We start from the raw sequence: 15,962 nt of genomic DNA, 5'->3' as shown, positions 1-15,962 counted from the left end.
GAGTCATAGAAACCTTTTTTTCTCCTTTTTTATATTAACCATATTCTGAGAACTTTAGCCAAAAAATCTCGGAAAAGAGCTTTGGTGTAGAGGGGGAAAAGAACAGACTAAGTACAGTGTGAAAGGTCAAGTATATTAAAGCTGTACTGTGGAAGCTGCTCAACTAGTGGTCAGTAGCGGTATTGCTTTTTTCGGCCGGAGTCGCCGCGGACCACCGGAACGGGGGTCCGCGGACCCCCGCGGCCGTCGCGAGCATCTCCGCCTCGCCGATACGATTCCGTAGAGCCGTCTCCCATCATTTTTAGACCAGGATTGAGGGAGTAGCAAGCAAGATTCCTTCACCAATGTAAACACAGTTGCTGAGGGAAGCTACTTCCTTTAGAGACAGCAAGACTCGCTGTGATTGGCCGGTGGTGTATGATCGGCGCTGTGATTGGCCGGTAGTGTATCATGTGGGAGATGACATCATTTTGCCGGGAAATTCTCCCCCCCTCACAACTCATAGAAAACATATAAAGAGAAGGCTTCAGAAGCTGAAAATAACAGAGTGGGGGTTCTAAAACTTTAGCGATTTAACAGTTAGGACAATTTTAAGATTTGTTTTATAAAAAAAGTTACATGGTATAACTTTAAGTAATGACGGTTCAAGTGGTTAAATATTTGAAAACACAAATTGACGTGAATCCAAAATAGACGATGATGATTGTGCTGTCAAACAATTAAACTATATGGAATCTCTGAAAAGGTTGTGGTGGTCCCTGCTTCATCTCTCTCTCAACTAAGGGATCCTTGACCTGAAAACGTTGAAGACCAATGCTTTAATGTTTTAGTGTGCGGTCTCTGCCTCTGTGACATTAAGGCCATGGCTACACAGAGCTGGATATTTCTGAAGCTAGAAATTGTTTTGTGCTGTTGGGGCTGGATATTTCGGCCGCGAAGCTGGATATTTTTTAAACCAGATAAATAAGTGCAGACATTGAAAAATATCCGATTCACAGGATCCGTGTAGACACGGTACCCGGATATCTCTTAAGACTTTACTGTGTGTGTGCTTGTCCCCCAGTGGAGGTCTGGGGACTCAGATTATTTTAGACCTAGATATCTTTCTCATGTGGACCTAGATATTTTTCTATGTGGATATCTGAAAAACCGGGATATATGAAAAATCCAGCTCTGTATAGTCATGGCCTAAGCCTCTTTAGTCCAGCAGCCAGCACCCACAATCAATGCATTTATAGTCAGGTTTCCTTCTCAATTGTAGTTCTCTCACCACTGTGCTTGAACACCAGTTGTCTGCTCATTATGTGCATCTGGGTGAAGTTGAGGATGTGCCTGGAAGGGGCGCTCTTCAAGGCCAGGTGACCGTTGCTGGGTGGGGTGACGATGAACTCCAGATCCTCTGGCCCAGTGTCCAGATCATCCGCACTCAGGTCATCCACTGTTATCTCTGTCACAGAGCCAACCCACACCTGAGGAGAGGAGAGGAGAGGAGAGGAGAGCAGAGCAGAGCAGAGCAGAGCAGAGGAGAGGAGAGGAGAGGAGAGGAGAGGAGAGGAGAGGAGAGGAGAGGAGAGGAGAGGAAAATACTTGTGTAGAGGTGCAACAGTTAATTGAACTAATCAATTGAATTGATTATAAATGTAATTGATTATAGCATTACAAAGGACCTTTTATATGAAGAATGGTCAATGAGTGAAATCGTTCTTTAAGTGAAATGATTAACTGATTCTGCATTATTACGCATTATTACTTTAACCATTATTGTATGCTTTAACTATTAAAAATAGTAGATATACAAGCTTGTAGATCTGCTCTTATTGAAAAATCTTGAAATTTTCGGGTCAAACATATTCAAGTCTTTGAATATGTTTGACCGATTCTATAATGTCTTCTAAATCCTTCAAGGTTTTTTGAAAAACGCATGTTTCTATGTCAGTGGTTCTCAAACTTAAAATTACATGTATTTGGCCACGGACCCCCATCTCAAAATATGTTGTTCCACGGTCCCCCAGAAGCAAATATTTGAGTTACAAATGTTCGCTTTAAAAAAAGATATATTCAACATTTGCAAAAAGATGTCAGCAGATCTACGAGTGCTGTGCTGTGACCTTGTATATCTGCTATTTTTCAATAGTTAAAGCATAAAATAATTCCAGGGCTCGATTATTCGATTAATCTCGTTTCTGTAATCTGTCTCTTTATTGCGGTGCTCACCTTCAGCGGCCTGTTAGCTGTGACGACAGGAGTCTCGTCATTGACAGGTATGATGTTGATCTGAGCCGTGAAAGGGAGACTGTGCTTCATGATCTCCGTCTGGTTCGCCACCACGGTGAAGTTGTCGCTCACCGTGTCACTGCCGTCATGGACGTAGGAGATGTACTCACGTTCCACCTTCGACGTAGACAAGAGGAGAACAGAGACGGGTATTTTTCCCTCTACACCAAATCTCTTTGGCGAAAATAGCCGATCTACAAGCTCTCAACGTGATGCATTGTGAGCTTGTGCTGTAGATACATTGTGTAGATTCATGTACATGCTGTTGGTCTTATGACTTATGCTATGCCTATGTACATATCAATCTAAAAAGAAAATAGAATATTGTGTAAAAAGCATTGCAGATGCCCTAGCACCCCAAATCATAACTGACTGCATAAACTTCCCACTGGACTTCAAGCAACTCTGGGTTCAAAAGGTTGACATTTCTCCATTATAAATCCTTATTTTGAGTGGTCTCGTGTAATATTGTAATATTTTGAAACATGGACTTTTGATATTCATGAGCTAGTATGCCATAAATATTCAAAAGCTTAACAAAAAAGGTTTGGAATAATTCACTGCATGTGCAATCTATCTAGACTAGAACATATGAAAGTTTCAAGACGATTTACTTTTACACAATATTCTTTTTAGATTGATCTGTATATTGTGACAGCCCTGCCCCATCTGCCTCCACTGTAGGCTCTAAATTGAAACAAGCCATAGGCTTTTTTAGGTGTATCCTTTTACAATTCTGTACATTGTAAACTACACAATACCAGTGAATGCATGCGTGTGTCTAACCCAGGGGTGGGCAACTTTGATGATGGAGAGGGCCACTATATTTTCACACTCTCTCCAGCATATACATAGCAAAAATAGCTGATCTACTGCGACACGTTTTGAGCTTGGAGATCTGCTATTTTTGCTATTTTTGAATTGGAATCCGGAAAATTAACTTTTTTTTTAAATGTCAAATGCATTTATATGTTCTTATGTTAACTTTATGAACTTAAATACAAGTACATTAAGTGAAGGTGAGGGCCGCATGTGGCCCCCGGGCCGCCAGTTGCCCATCATGTATGGTCTAACCTCTGCATGAGTGAAGGCAGTGATGGCCATGCCAGGTATCCTGCTGTGCTCTAACTGTCCGTGTCTCGGAGCCGTCACCACCTGGTACACAAAGTTCATCCCGGAGAAGTGATGACTGGTGACCTTGACTGTGTCCGAGGTCAGCGGCAGGGATGACCCCTCGTCAACGGTCAAGTCAGCCACCTGTCAATATAAGGGATCATCAACCAATGACGGGACTGATTCATTGACAAACTTGCAAAATCACTGTTAGCCAGTAACGTGGTCTTGACTTCCATAATTAATCATTCTCCAGTCAACATAATGATACACTGTTAAATTGTGCAATATGAGGATGTTTACAGTTCACAAGAAAATACAGAAACGTCAAATATGGATGTATGGTGTATATTATAATTTATTTTATTTATGTTTTACAATTTGAATTCATATCACCCAGCTATAATTGTAAACCTATGCTCAGGTGTAATGGTTTTTTATGTAGTTCAGATTTTGTAAACATTTGAACAACAAACATAGTGTACCTGTAAGGGGAGGAGCAGGGGAATCACGTCGATCTGCAACCTGATTGGCCCAACATGTGTCACTCCGTTGCTGGCATCCAATAGGACAGAGTCATTGGCGCCCCCTGGGTCCCGGTTCTGGTAGAGCACCGTGCCCAGGTTCACGTCCTCCTGGGTGAAGGAGGTGATGGGCTGTGCTCTGGTGTCCTGGAGGGATTGATTGACTGACTGATTGATTGATTGATTGATTGATTGACTGATTGATTGATTGATTGATTGATTGATTGATTGATTGATTGAATACTTCATTAGACAGTGATGCAAACAGCACGGGGTACAGTCATACATTGGGGCTAAAAGAATAACACAAAAAGGTTCTGAGGACTTGTTTCCATTGTGGTTCTATGTATTCAATTCGTTAATGTAGCATACAAAAATCACACCCAATGTGAAATGAGCGGTGGCCGTGCTTGCATAACGTCTTCAGACTATGATATAGGTCTAGGATGTAATTGGTGATGTAATACAGGCTACACACACACACATTGCTATGGCAAAACGCTGAGGAAAAAGTGGCTACAGACTAGGATGTAATTGGTGATGTAATACAGGCTACACACACACACACACACACACACACACACACACACACACACACACACACACACACACACACACACATTGCTATGGCAAAACGCTGAGGAGACACACACACACACACACACACACACACACACACACACACACACACACACACACACACACACATTGCTATGGCAAAACGCTGAGGAGAAACACATTGCTATGGCAAAACGCTGAGGAAAAAGTGGCTACAGACACACGCACAGCCACTCTATGGAGCGGTTTACCACCGCTCAAAAATAACACAAAAATACAATATCATCAACAGATATTATGAAAACTGGTCGCTTTTTTGGGGCTTGTTTTCATAGACCTGGTCGCTTGTTTCACTCACAGAATCCGGCAAATCTGGCAACACTCTCAGCTTGTACAAAAACAAAGACAGGCATTTTATTCATAGATATAAAAAGCTAGATGACTCATCCGCCGATGCAGTTAATTGGAGCGACCTGTAATAACTGGGGGCCGGACGTTCGCAAAAGCGCAGGGCACGCTGCCAGTCAAACTGACTACTGGCCAATCACAGCGCGTCTTTTACGGGACTTGTCATGAATCTAGGGCAGGGGACAGGGGTTTTCAAACCTTTTTGACTCAGGTCACCCCTGTAAATAACCTTTTCCTCCACGGCACCCCTGAATTATACTGTTAATTTTTAGATACATTATATTATGCGACATAAATATGCACATCTTTCCACCCAAGATACAGTAGGCTATGTCACAGAGAAATATCAGAAAATATGTGTGTTATTGCGACCGTAGGTTGCATTTACTACCAAAACCTCCACAGGCTGTCCGTGGGTGAGTCAGTCAGTCCGTCCGTCCGTCACACTTTTGCCTTGCTCATATCTCCACAACCGTTGCCCCCATCCATGCCAAATTTTGCACACACACTCCTTGACTGCCAAACTACAACCTCCAAGGACCCCCGGAGCCCCAGGGACCCCCAGGTCCCTGGGGGACCCCCAGATGTAAAAAATGACCAAATGTGGTCACATGTCACACTTTTTCCCTGCTCATATCTCCGCAACCGTTGACCCGATCCATGCCACATTTATTATGCGACATAAATATGCACATCTTTCCACCCAAGATACAGTAGGCTATGTCACAGAGAAATATCAGAAAATATGTGTGTTATTGCGACCGTAGGTTGCATTTACTACCAAAACCTCCACAGGCTGTCCGTGGGTGAGTCAGTCAGTCCGTCCGTCCGTCACACTTTTGCCTTGCTCATATCTCCACAACCGTTGCCCCCATCCATGCCAGATTTTGCACACACACTCCTTGACTGCCAAACTACAACCTCCAAGGACCCCCGGAGCCCCAGGGACCCCCAGGTCCCTGGGGGACCCCCAGATGTAAAAAATGACCAAATGTGGTCACATGTCACACTTTTTCCCTGCTCATATCTCCGCAACCGTTGACCCGATCCATGCCACATTTTGCACACACACTCCTTGCCTGCCAAACTACAACCTCCAAGGACCCCCCGAGCCCCAGGGACCCCCAGCTCCCTGGGGGACCCCCAAGTGTAAAAAATGACCAAATGTGCAAAAATGACCAAATGACCACCCCAACGGGGCTGCTCACGGGGAATTCCCGGGGACCACCCACTCCTCGTGCTCCAGAACGGATGCAAAAGTGGTGACGCCCCTAGTGGAGGACCCCCTCCACTGCAGCTCACATAAAATGCCGATAAGCGACCTATGGTCGCTTATCTCCCGATTAGGGAGTCTTACTGGTACTTTTTATACTTTACGTTTTTTTTACTTTTTATAGCATCGCTATATTCTGGGGGGAAGGTTCACCAAAAATAGACGATCTGCTGTTTTTGGTGAAGAGAGTTGGCTGTAGATGGAAGAACTCATCAAGTACAGTGCAAATGTCTGTTTTACTAAGCATAGTGAAGTGATATTGATGTAGTGATATTGATGAATTCCAAATATTATCAGATTATCCTGAGGCACCCCTGGACTGGCACCCACTTTGGGAAACCCTGATCTAGTGTGCATTTGAATAGTATTTATCCCCCTCATCACTACAGACGGCTAGCGAGGACGGCAAATGACTGAACATGCCCAGTTCTTCATCAACGTCACCGTCTTTACATATTAATGTCTTCAATTAGTCTAAGACTTACCTTATAGTTCTGTCCAACTCCAGGGTAAGCCTTCAAGATGAAACCCAGAGAAGGAGAGGTTTTGACAGAAAAAACTATCTCTGTGGGTTGGCTGTCCTCGTGAACCACCTGGAGGAAAAGAATAAATAAAAAGAAAAATGATATACAAATATGATATGATATGTTTTTAATTATGGAAACAATTAATAAAGACCAAATTCCCACAAATGGCACTTGTTACACAATGTGTCCGCGACCCACAAATGGGGCCACAAATGGGACCCAGAGTTTGGGAACCAGTAGTGTGTAGTGTACCTCTAAGTGTTGTCTGGTGACAGTGACACTCTGCCTCCCCTCCACCACCACAGGAGTGTTGCTGAGCACCGTTGGCGCCCTCTGGTGGCTTTCTAGGTAGATCTTCACAGACACTCCCATGTCCAACTGCACCTCTCTGCTCGCCCTGGGGCTGATGGGACCATATCAAAATGTCATGTCATGATTATTGTGACCGAAGAACATCCATTATCCTGGGGCGGAACATTTGCCCAAAACATTGCAGATCTACAAGCTCACAACGCATCGCATTGCTATTATTACTATTAATTACTATTATAAGTATCTTTTACCAATTATAGAGGGTTTAAGAAGTGGTACCGGATATGCAGCTCAGAAAATAAAAGGTAAATTACATGATTCCAGTGCATGACGGAGGACGATATCACGATTATCGTGTGTGTTTTTTATCACGATAAACGATAACATCGCTTATCGTCCCACTCCCATCCCTAAATGACATGTAATAATTATGACAGGCAGGCCAACCTCCCTCTCTCTGTCGGCATGTCAGCGACCCTCTCCCTCTCCTTTGCCCTCGCCGACACGTTGAACACGTCTGAGAGCTGGCGGCTGTCGTCGTGGCGATAGGCCACACGTCCCGCCAACAGGTCTCGCTGGGTGAACACCAAAGCGGCGTCGGGCGCCACGCCGACGCCACCGCCGCTGTCCCGCCCGCTGTCGTCCAGGAAGAAGAGGGCGCCGTATTTGGGTGGCAGGAAGACCTCGTAGGTCACCTCCCGTGGGTCTCGGATGTCGAGGTTGGTGGCGACGCCGAGGTTGTCCGAGGTCAGGGCCGCGACCCCGCCTCGCTGCACCAGGAGGCCAGTGTTGTTCTTCACCTGGAGGTATGGGTCCTGAGCCTTCACCTGGGATACACATTAAGGCATTTAGGGTCAATTTAGATTTTAACCACTTTAAGCATTATTTTATGCTTTAACTATTAAAAAATAGCAGGTCTACAAGCTCACAGCGAGCTTGTAGACCTGCTATTTTTTAAAAGTCTTGAACATTTTGTGCAAGTCTTTGCATATTTTTGACCAGATACATTTTGTTCTCACCTCTAGAAGTGCTGAAACGTAATGTTTCCCATCGGTCACAAACAGCACGAAACGACCAAAACTGACTCCTCTGTGGATGAACAGGACCTTTTTCTGAGAGGAGAGGAGGCAGTATGAAGGCAAGGAAAGAAATGACAGTCAAGGAAGGCGAGGAACATAATGTATTATGAGTGAGGGATGAGTGTGTTTTTATTGTTTTCCCGTCCAAATGCCACAACTAATTCACAGCAGGACGATACAGGACCTTTTGGGCTCTACTCTCCACCACCCACATCTATTAGGGTATTAAATGTTTTATCTTGTATACCAAATTATCTGACGTAGCCCTATAGGCAGAGGAGAACTCTGCCCCCAGAGCATTTTCTGTCCCTCGCTATTTCAACAGATCCGAGACAAAAATAACGACTAAAGTATAATTCTAACACTTTTCTTTCAACAACAAAGAGAAGAAAAATGTGTAAATAGTAAAAATAGTAAAAAGAATCACGTAAACTGGGGGCAGAAATTCTCCTCTGCCTACAAAATGATGTCATACTTAACAGCCCCTATGAAAATAGCCGATCTACAAGCTCACACAACATGATGCGAAGTGACGTGTTGTGTGAGCTTGCAGATCTGCTGTAATCTCTAGTTTGGGTCCCGGGCGAATATCCAATTTCTGTTTTGGGTCACAGGCTAAAAAGTTTGGGAACCACTGCTCAACACTCTCCTCACTAAAATCTGTCCTCGAAAGCAGTGATTCTCAAAGTGGGACCGGAAACCCCCCAAACAAATAATTATTAAAAAAGATATATATTTTGAAATACATACATATATATCTATTTTTTTAAATGTGGGAAAAGAAAAAGGGATTTTTTACTTGAGTCGTGACCCATAAAAATGTATCCGCGACCCACAAATGTGTCTTTCCCGTTTGGGAAAGAGCGGGTTAACCAACCTCCTCCAGGTCCTGCTGAGTGAACTCGTACAGCTTCTGAGTGGTATCGCTGGCGAGCACCAGCTCTCCCATGGGAATGCCCCTCCGCGTGTACACCAGCCAGCCGTCCTCAAAGTCAGAGTCCTCGTCATGGTAGCGAAGGTCCTCCAGCGTCAGCAGCCGCTGGCCCTCGCGGGCCACGTGGAAAACCTCATCGACGACCCGGGCGGGTCTCTGGTCGTTGACGAGCTGGGCGGAGATATTGAAGGTGTACTCCGCGGCGTTCTTGTCCTCCTTCCTCCCGGCGTGTTTGTGCGGCTTGTAGACGGAGGCGCGAAATGTGAAGGAGTCGTGTTGGGTCTCGCTGTCGTCGTGAACGTACATGAGCCTCTCCTCTGCGATGTCCTGGTTGCTGAATGTCGTTAGGTTGTCGTTGAGCGACATGGAGTTCGAGAGATTTATCCTCTTCAGCCGCCCGTGGCGAGGACTCGCCGTGACGGCGTAGTGGACTGCCTTGTTTTGTGCCGTGTGGACGAAGAGCACGTCCTTGGTGATGACTTTGCTCTCTCCCTCCAGGACCGACAGCCCCTTGTTCACCAAGGTGACGGCGGCCGATTCCGCCATGATGATGACCCTGAAGTCGTACTTTGCCGAGCTGGCGTGTTTGGAGAACACTTTGAAGACGAACGAGTCCCTGGCGTCTTCTTGCGGCCTGTCCTCCAGTTCGTATTTCACCAGGCCATCTGTGACGTCCTTCTGACAAAAGGTCATGTTTCTCTTGAGAGCTTTGTGGTCGAGCATTAGCTGGCCTTTCTTTGGCACCGTAAGGAGCCTGAAGCAGAGGTCGCTCTCCAGGAGTTTCACTCCCTTGGAGATGGCACAAAGGTCCTCCGAAGTCAGAAGCTTCGTTCGTACACCGTTGACCTCCATCTTGTTGTGTGTGACCTTGAAGTGGATCCACCGCACCGTGATGGGGAATACAACTTCCTCCGAGGCCTGGGATCCGATTTGGATTCTGCATTTGAAGTAATCGGTGATGTTCTGAGTTTGGAGGCCATAGAAGGTGCTGAGGTATCTGATCCGTTCTTTCACTAGAAGTTTCTGAGAAAAGGAAGCGGTGGGTTTCCACTCTCCGCTTGAATGTAACCTCTGGAGCTCACCATACTGAGGTGCCTGTGTGACATCATAGCGGATTTCCACTAACTGATCGGCAACGTTGACCTGTACCGCAAGGTGATTGGTTGTGATGACTGAGGCCCCGCCCTGGTCCACCTCCAGTCCCGTGTTATTGGCCAGTTTGTGCCGTAGTTCCTCAGCCATGACCCTCAGAACTACAGTGTTGCTCACCTGAGGAGAGGAGTGTTTAATCATAATATTAAAATAACCATCAATACACTTGAGTTGAATCGTTATATTAACGAATGAAGAAGAACACCAGTAGATAAATGTACTAATAACGTACTTCAATACCTTCTGAAAGACAACATGCACCAAATCTCTGAATCAATGGAGGCAAAAGTACTCACATTTCCACTTTTTTATTCGCACACCAATAACCCCAACACGTTTCAGCCAGGGGCCTTCAACAGAGCTTTTACACCACATAGACCCAAATCCATTCACACAATTTATACACTAAGACAACATGACCTGTCCACAGACCACCTTTACTTTGACCAGGTTGAACTCACGGTTTGTCCATCGCTGACTCTGAGAGCTAGCCTGGATGTAAGAACTCCATTGTGGATGAAAGCGATCTTTCCCTCCTCCAGGGCAGACAAAGAGAACACGTTGATGGGTCTGGAAAACAGAAGACAGGGGAGGGATTATTTCAAGTACATTTTCACTTTGGTCTATTTGACTGATTTGTTCTTTTTATGGCTGCTATTATGAACAACAATTGTTCATAATGGATTCATCTGTTGATATTCATTGATATTATTTGTATCACAATTGTACACAATTAATTTAAATAATATAAATATTACATTCAATTAAATTTAAATATTTATTAGATACTGTATATATTATACCAACCTGTTATAGTAACAACCTGCCAGCCTACCAGGGTATTAGCCTGTCAGGGTACAAACCTCTCAGGGTATCCTGTCAGGGTACCAGCCTACCAGGGTACTATCCTGTCAAGGTACCAGGGTACTAACCTCTCAGGGTACAAGCCTACCAGGGTACCCTATTAGGGTACCAGCCTACCAGGGTACTATTCTGTCAGGGTACCAGCCTACCAGGGTACTATCCTGTCAGGGTATCAGCCTACCAGGGTACCAGCCTACCAGGGTACTAACCTCATAAAGGCACCAACCTGCCAGTGTACCAACCTACATGGGCACCAGGATACCAACCTGCCTGGGCGGTCCTCGTGCTCCAGATACCCAGCATCAGTGCTGATGTTTCCCAGAGAGCTGAACATCAAGTCTTCAGCCTTACTGTCTGGATCTGATACTCTCACTGTGTTGGTGGTCAGCTGTTTGAACGCACGCACGCAAGGCCACACATAAGCACACGCACACACACAAAAGAAATGTTAGTTGCTAGACATGCTGGTAAGTGACAAAGAATGAAAGGTGATCTGCTTGTATGTGTGCGCAGTCTGCACTCACGCAAATACACCCACCCACCCACCCGCCCACACTGACAGAGCAGTGTCTGTGTACCTGGCGTTTGGAGTTTTTCAGCAGAGTGAAGAGGTTCCCCTCTGGCAGACTGAGCTCGGGCGGGTCGTTCACAGGACTGACGCCGATGTCAAAGCGGACGGGAACGCTTCTGTTCTTCACGTCGTCAGGAAGCTCCTTACCGCTGGAGCGCACTGAGAACATGAAGGAGTCCCGCGGGTCCTCGGAGCCTCCGTGAGCGTACGTGACCCTGCCCTGCCACAGGTCCAGCATGCTGAAAGAACCCTTCTCCTCTATTGTAACATTCCCAGTTCCCTCCACGGTGTCCTTCTTCTGCTCTTCGTCGACACCCCCCTCTCCATCGGACCTCGGCCCGCCGCGTCTGGGGGCCGGGTCGAGTGTCAGGCGGCCGCCGACCGGCGGTTCCTCAACGGTGAACAGCAGCTGGGACGGGTGAAGACCTAGCTGCCGTAGGTCCAGGTTCACCTGGGTATTTAGACATGTAGGCCAAGGCATTTCAGTTGTATTCATTTCTACTCAATTGTTACTATTATTGTTATTGTTGTTGCAGTGTTTCCTAGCCAGCATTCATTTTACCCAGACAGAATTTGTCCCGTTAGTTCGGAGGTACAAAAAGGACATTTTCAGCCACAAGCGAGCTCCTCTAATCTTTAGGGAACTATATAATCAATTGTAGGTTTGAAATATCAATGAATAAAAATATCAGGCAACAATGTAAAATACAACACAACAATAATACAGGGAGATACCGTAACACGCAAACATGCTGTACCTTAATGTGCTTGGGTTCAAGTAGTGCACTGCCTCCCTCCACCACCTCCAGTTCCTTTAACAAGAGGAAGCCGGAGTTCTTCTTCCTGTCTGCACTGTTCTGACCATTGCTGGCCGGCTGCTGCTCAGTGGTGACGTCAGCCTGGGGTTGCTCCGTCGGTCCGGTGGAGGCCAGTGCTTCTGGAACGTTTGCAGGCTTACAACCCACAGACACGTCCCTGGTAACGACGGCGTGCGGGAGGCCTGTTCTTAGGCCGCTCACTCTGATTTCTCTCAGGCATCCTCTGAAGGATCCCCCGCCTCCCGCTAACAGAGCTCTGGTTCCTGTCAGCAGCAGCCCAGATTGCCTGGCTTCTCCCCGGGCTCTTTCATCCAGGCCTCCCAGATAGAGAGGCCCTCTGAGCCGGAGGCCCTGGAGGTTCGTACCTAGGCTGGCGTTGGCCAGCTCCTGTCCTACCCTGAGCTGGATGCTGTCGGGTAGCAGGCGCAGTCGGATCGGGTACCAGGTGTTGATTCTAAGAGGGAGTGAGCGAGAGCGCAGGTGCTTTTTACTGCCCTTTTCACTGCCCACTGTTGCCACCAGCTGGCCATATTTGATCTCTATGGCAACAAACCCTCCACGAAGGGCAGAGCTGTACAGAACCACGCCATTGTCTGCTTTGGCTGAGGGGCGCAGCTCACATTCGAAGACCCCTTCCAGTGGTGCGTCCCAGGGCGCGAGCGACATGAAGGCTCCGGTGCTGCGAAAACTAACAGCGTCTTCTTCTGTTGCTGAAAACTGAGGGCTGCAGCCGGGAGAAACCTCATGGACACTTTTGGACCCAGAGTCCGGTTTCAGGCTCGACAGCAGGCTGAGCTCGTTGAAGACGACTTCACCTATGCAGCCTCGGAACCCAGTGGAGTTGTGTCCTGTGGTGTTGGGGAGGTAAGGGCGAATCAGACCGGCCGACCCACCGACGAAGAGCCCGTCCTGGGTTCTGAGCTCCAGGTCGGGCCCTGGCATATGGATGCTGGTGCTGGGAGTGTGATCAACAGTCATGGAGATCTTATAGTTGTCGTGGGTCAGTTCAATAGTGTGCCAGGCCATGTCACTGTGATGAAGGCCAGTCTCTGAGCGCAGCAAGCGCTCGCCTGATCCCAAGTCCAAACGCACCTAAGGAGGGAGAAGAGGAACAGAATCGGAAGATAAATGAAGGGATTGAATTATTTTTCCTTCCAAAGTTATCTTTTATCTTGACAAGAAAATAGTAAAGAGACTGGGAACTGAGGTCAGAGCAAGAGGTAAGGACATGCAACACAGACAGAAATTAAACCAGTGTTGCTGCAATTGTGGTTGAATCATTCGTCAGTCAACTTCCGGTGTGGCCCAGGATGCCAGGAATGTGCATTTTGAATTGAATCCCACTGATGCCCTAATTTCCACCTTACTGTAAGTGTCTATCTAATAAAGAAGCATAATTATAATAAGTATAACGCATGAGGGCATACTGCTAGTCAACTATTTATGTTGACAAGAAGATTATAGATGTGCCAATTAGCCAGTAGCTCTGCCCCTCCCCTAAAAGCTTTTGTCCAATGCTAGCTTAGCAACCGGCAGCTTGCCAAGGCTGTTGCCAAGGCAAACCTTGGCAAGCAGGAAGTTATTCTAAGCTAGCATTGGACAAAAGCTTTTTGGGAGGGGCATAGCTACTGGCTAATTAAGACAGGTTTTAATGACAATTTCATGATCAGAATAATTTCTAAAGTAGCTTCAGTACCCATGACCTTCCCCGGATCATAACACACCACCATAGAAAGTTTCAGTCCAATTGGACCTGGGGTGTGGCGTGATTAAAAGACTTTAACTTTGTTACAAAAAGATAACAATGAAGTGTCTTAGTAATGAGATAATGGCTGCATCGGAGCAGTGTTGCACCTCTATGACACCTGTGATATTGTCAGACAAAATGGCACTGCCTTCACGTATTCAAAAGAAAATACCTACATTCAGTATATTGCATGCATATCTCAGCACTGAAATGAGACTGTCAGAAAGATATTTCTAATAGGGGCCTTTTGGTGAAAATATAAAAAATAGCAGACCTCCAAGCTCACGTTGAGGCTTTGTGAGCTTGGAGGTCAGCTATTTTCGATGCTTGATACCACACTGAACTAAGCATAATCAAGTGAATACTGGAGATGCGGCGTACGGGCGGCATGGATTTCTACACATGAAGGGCAATTCTTTCAACATAAGATGCTGATAGTTTGGACAAGGCAATTCTCTTGAATGCTGCCTTCAGGTATGCCATGGAAAGAGAGCATTTTAATTTCTTTCACCATGGTAGAAACTGGAGAGGGCACTTTTTTACAGAAGGATAAAGGGCAGGGGCTCAAGCCCCCTTTGATGTCTATGTGTGCACGTGCCTGGTACGAAACACAAAACACAAATCCTTATAAACCAAGAAACACCCGGCCTTGTAGTTGAAGCTAACATTAAACTATTGTGGTCTTCTCTGTTTCTTTGGTCATGAAAGAACTTGTTCTGTAATGAAGTCATTGCCACAGGGCTTATGGTGTATGGTTTTTTTGTGTGTCTGTGAGCAATCTGACACCAAGCCATGTGAGTTTGATCTTGCCTCTGGCTCTGCACAGGATAGTAAATTCCTATAGGAGCTACAACCACACACCACGCTATGCCAAGGGGATCTCAGAGCCATGTTATTGCACAATAACAGACACAGAAAAGAATAAGAGCCTGGCAAAAGAGTCCATGAGCATGTAGATCGGCTATTTTCACAATTTCTGCCTCTAATATTTGACAATTTGGTCAATGTTTAATTTGTCATTTTAGAGGTATTAACTAGTTCACAGCCAAATCGCCTTCCATCGCCATTTTGAGGAGGGTGAGGCAGCCAGATCGCCAAACGTCGCCTTGGGGATCATTTTCTGATCATTTTGGTATTTTTTTGACATTTTTTGAGCTATAAATGACCTTTCTAGCTTAATTTTAGTCTAAAGTTACATATTCGAAGGAAGTGACATCATCGATGACGTAACCCGGAAGTCGTTCGGCCATAATAACATAGAATGGGCCTTTTTACAGCATTGAATGTTGACGTTTTTCTTATCAAACTTTACCATATTTAGACCGATTTTCATTCGGAAAAAAATGGCTGGACTGACAGATTGGTCACTCAAGAGCAAAAACGAGTGTAAATGGCGTGCGCACGACGTTCGGATCGTGTTTTATAGCTCCCGTTCGGCGGACCGGGAGACATAATGGCCGCCAATGGGCGCCGCCATTATGGGTCTACTGCTGTCCACTCGCTAGTCCAGACTCTAGGAGATTATCGTTGGGCACACTCTAGTGGATAGTACTAGTACTACATTCTACAACAATATGATCCCTGTTGGGTTAGATTAAAGCTAACTTGGAAATTAATAAAATTCCTGGCAGTATAGGCGCACAAGCCTATTGTAAATGGCTGGGAGAGAGATTTTATTAAAAAGTCCTTAAATTGTCACTTTAGAAATGTGCAGATACCCTGTATACACTTAAACTTTATGTTGGTTTGTTTACTGAGAGAGAAAACAATGTTGCACATTGAGTTAATCATCTGGGGACCCCCCAAAA

At 45.9% G+C, this 15,962-nt stretch overlaps 1 protein-coding gene across 1 annotated transcript in view; it reads right to left on the bottom strand.

The window, feature by feature from the left end:
- Positions 1–15,962, bottom strand: part of LOC308299706 (chondroitin sulfate proteoglycan 4-like) — a gene marked incomplete at both ends in the record, with an annotated part of 62,556 nt that overhangs the window by 33,770 nt on the left and 12,824 nt on the right. The window contains 13 exons of the mRNA XM_080743496.1: positions 1,271–1,469; positions 2,215–2,391; positions 3,349–3,531; positions 3,873–4,022; positions 6,636–6,743; positions 6,930–7,080; positions 7,437–7,816; positions 8,009–8,101; positions 8,946–10,271; positions 10,616–10,724; positions 11,285–11,406; positions 11,597–12,040; positions 12,348–13,499. Of these exons, the coding sequence (XP_080599622.1) occupies positions 1,271–1,469; positions 2,215–2,391; positions 3,349–3,531; positions 3,873–4,022; positions 6,636–6,743; positions 6,930–7,080; positions 7,437–7,816; positions 8,009–8,101; positions 8,946–10,271; positions 10,616–10,724; positions 11,285–11,406; positions 11,597–12,040; positions 12,348–13,499 (4,594 nt within the window). The remainder of the gene's footprint in view (positions 1–1,270; positions 1,470–2,214; positions 2,392–3,348; positions 3,532–3,872; positions 4,023–6,635; positions 6,744–6,929; positions 7,081–7,436; positions 7,817–8,008; positions 8,102–8,945; positions 10,272–10,615; positions 10,725–11,284; positions 11,407–11,596; positions 12,041–12,347; positions 13,500–15,962) is intronic.

This window comes from Nannobrachium achirus (assembly GCF_963921795.1).
Source record: "Nannobrachium achirus genome assembly, chromosome: 15".
NCBI classification, from domain to species: Eukaryota; Metazoa; Chordata; class Actinopteri; order Myctophiformes; family Myctophidae; genus Nannobrachium; species Nannobrachium achirus.
The sequence above is the reverse complement of the archived record's forward strand: the minus strand, read 5'-3'. Positions and strand labels throughout refer to the sequence as shown.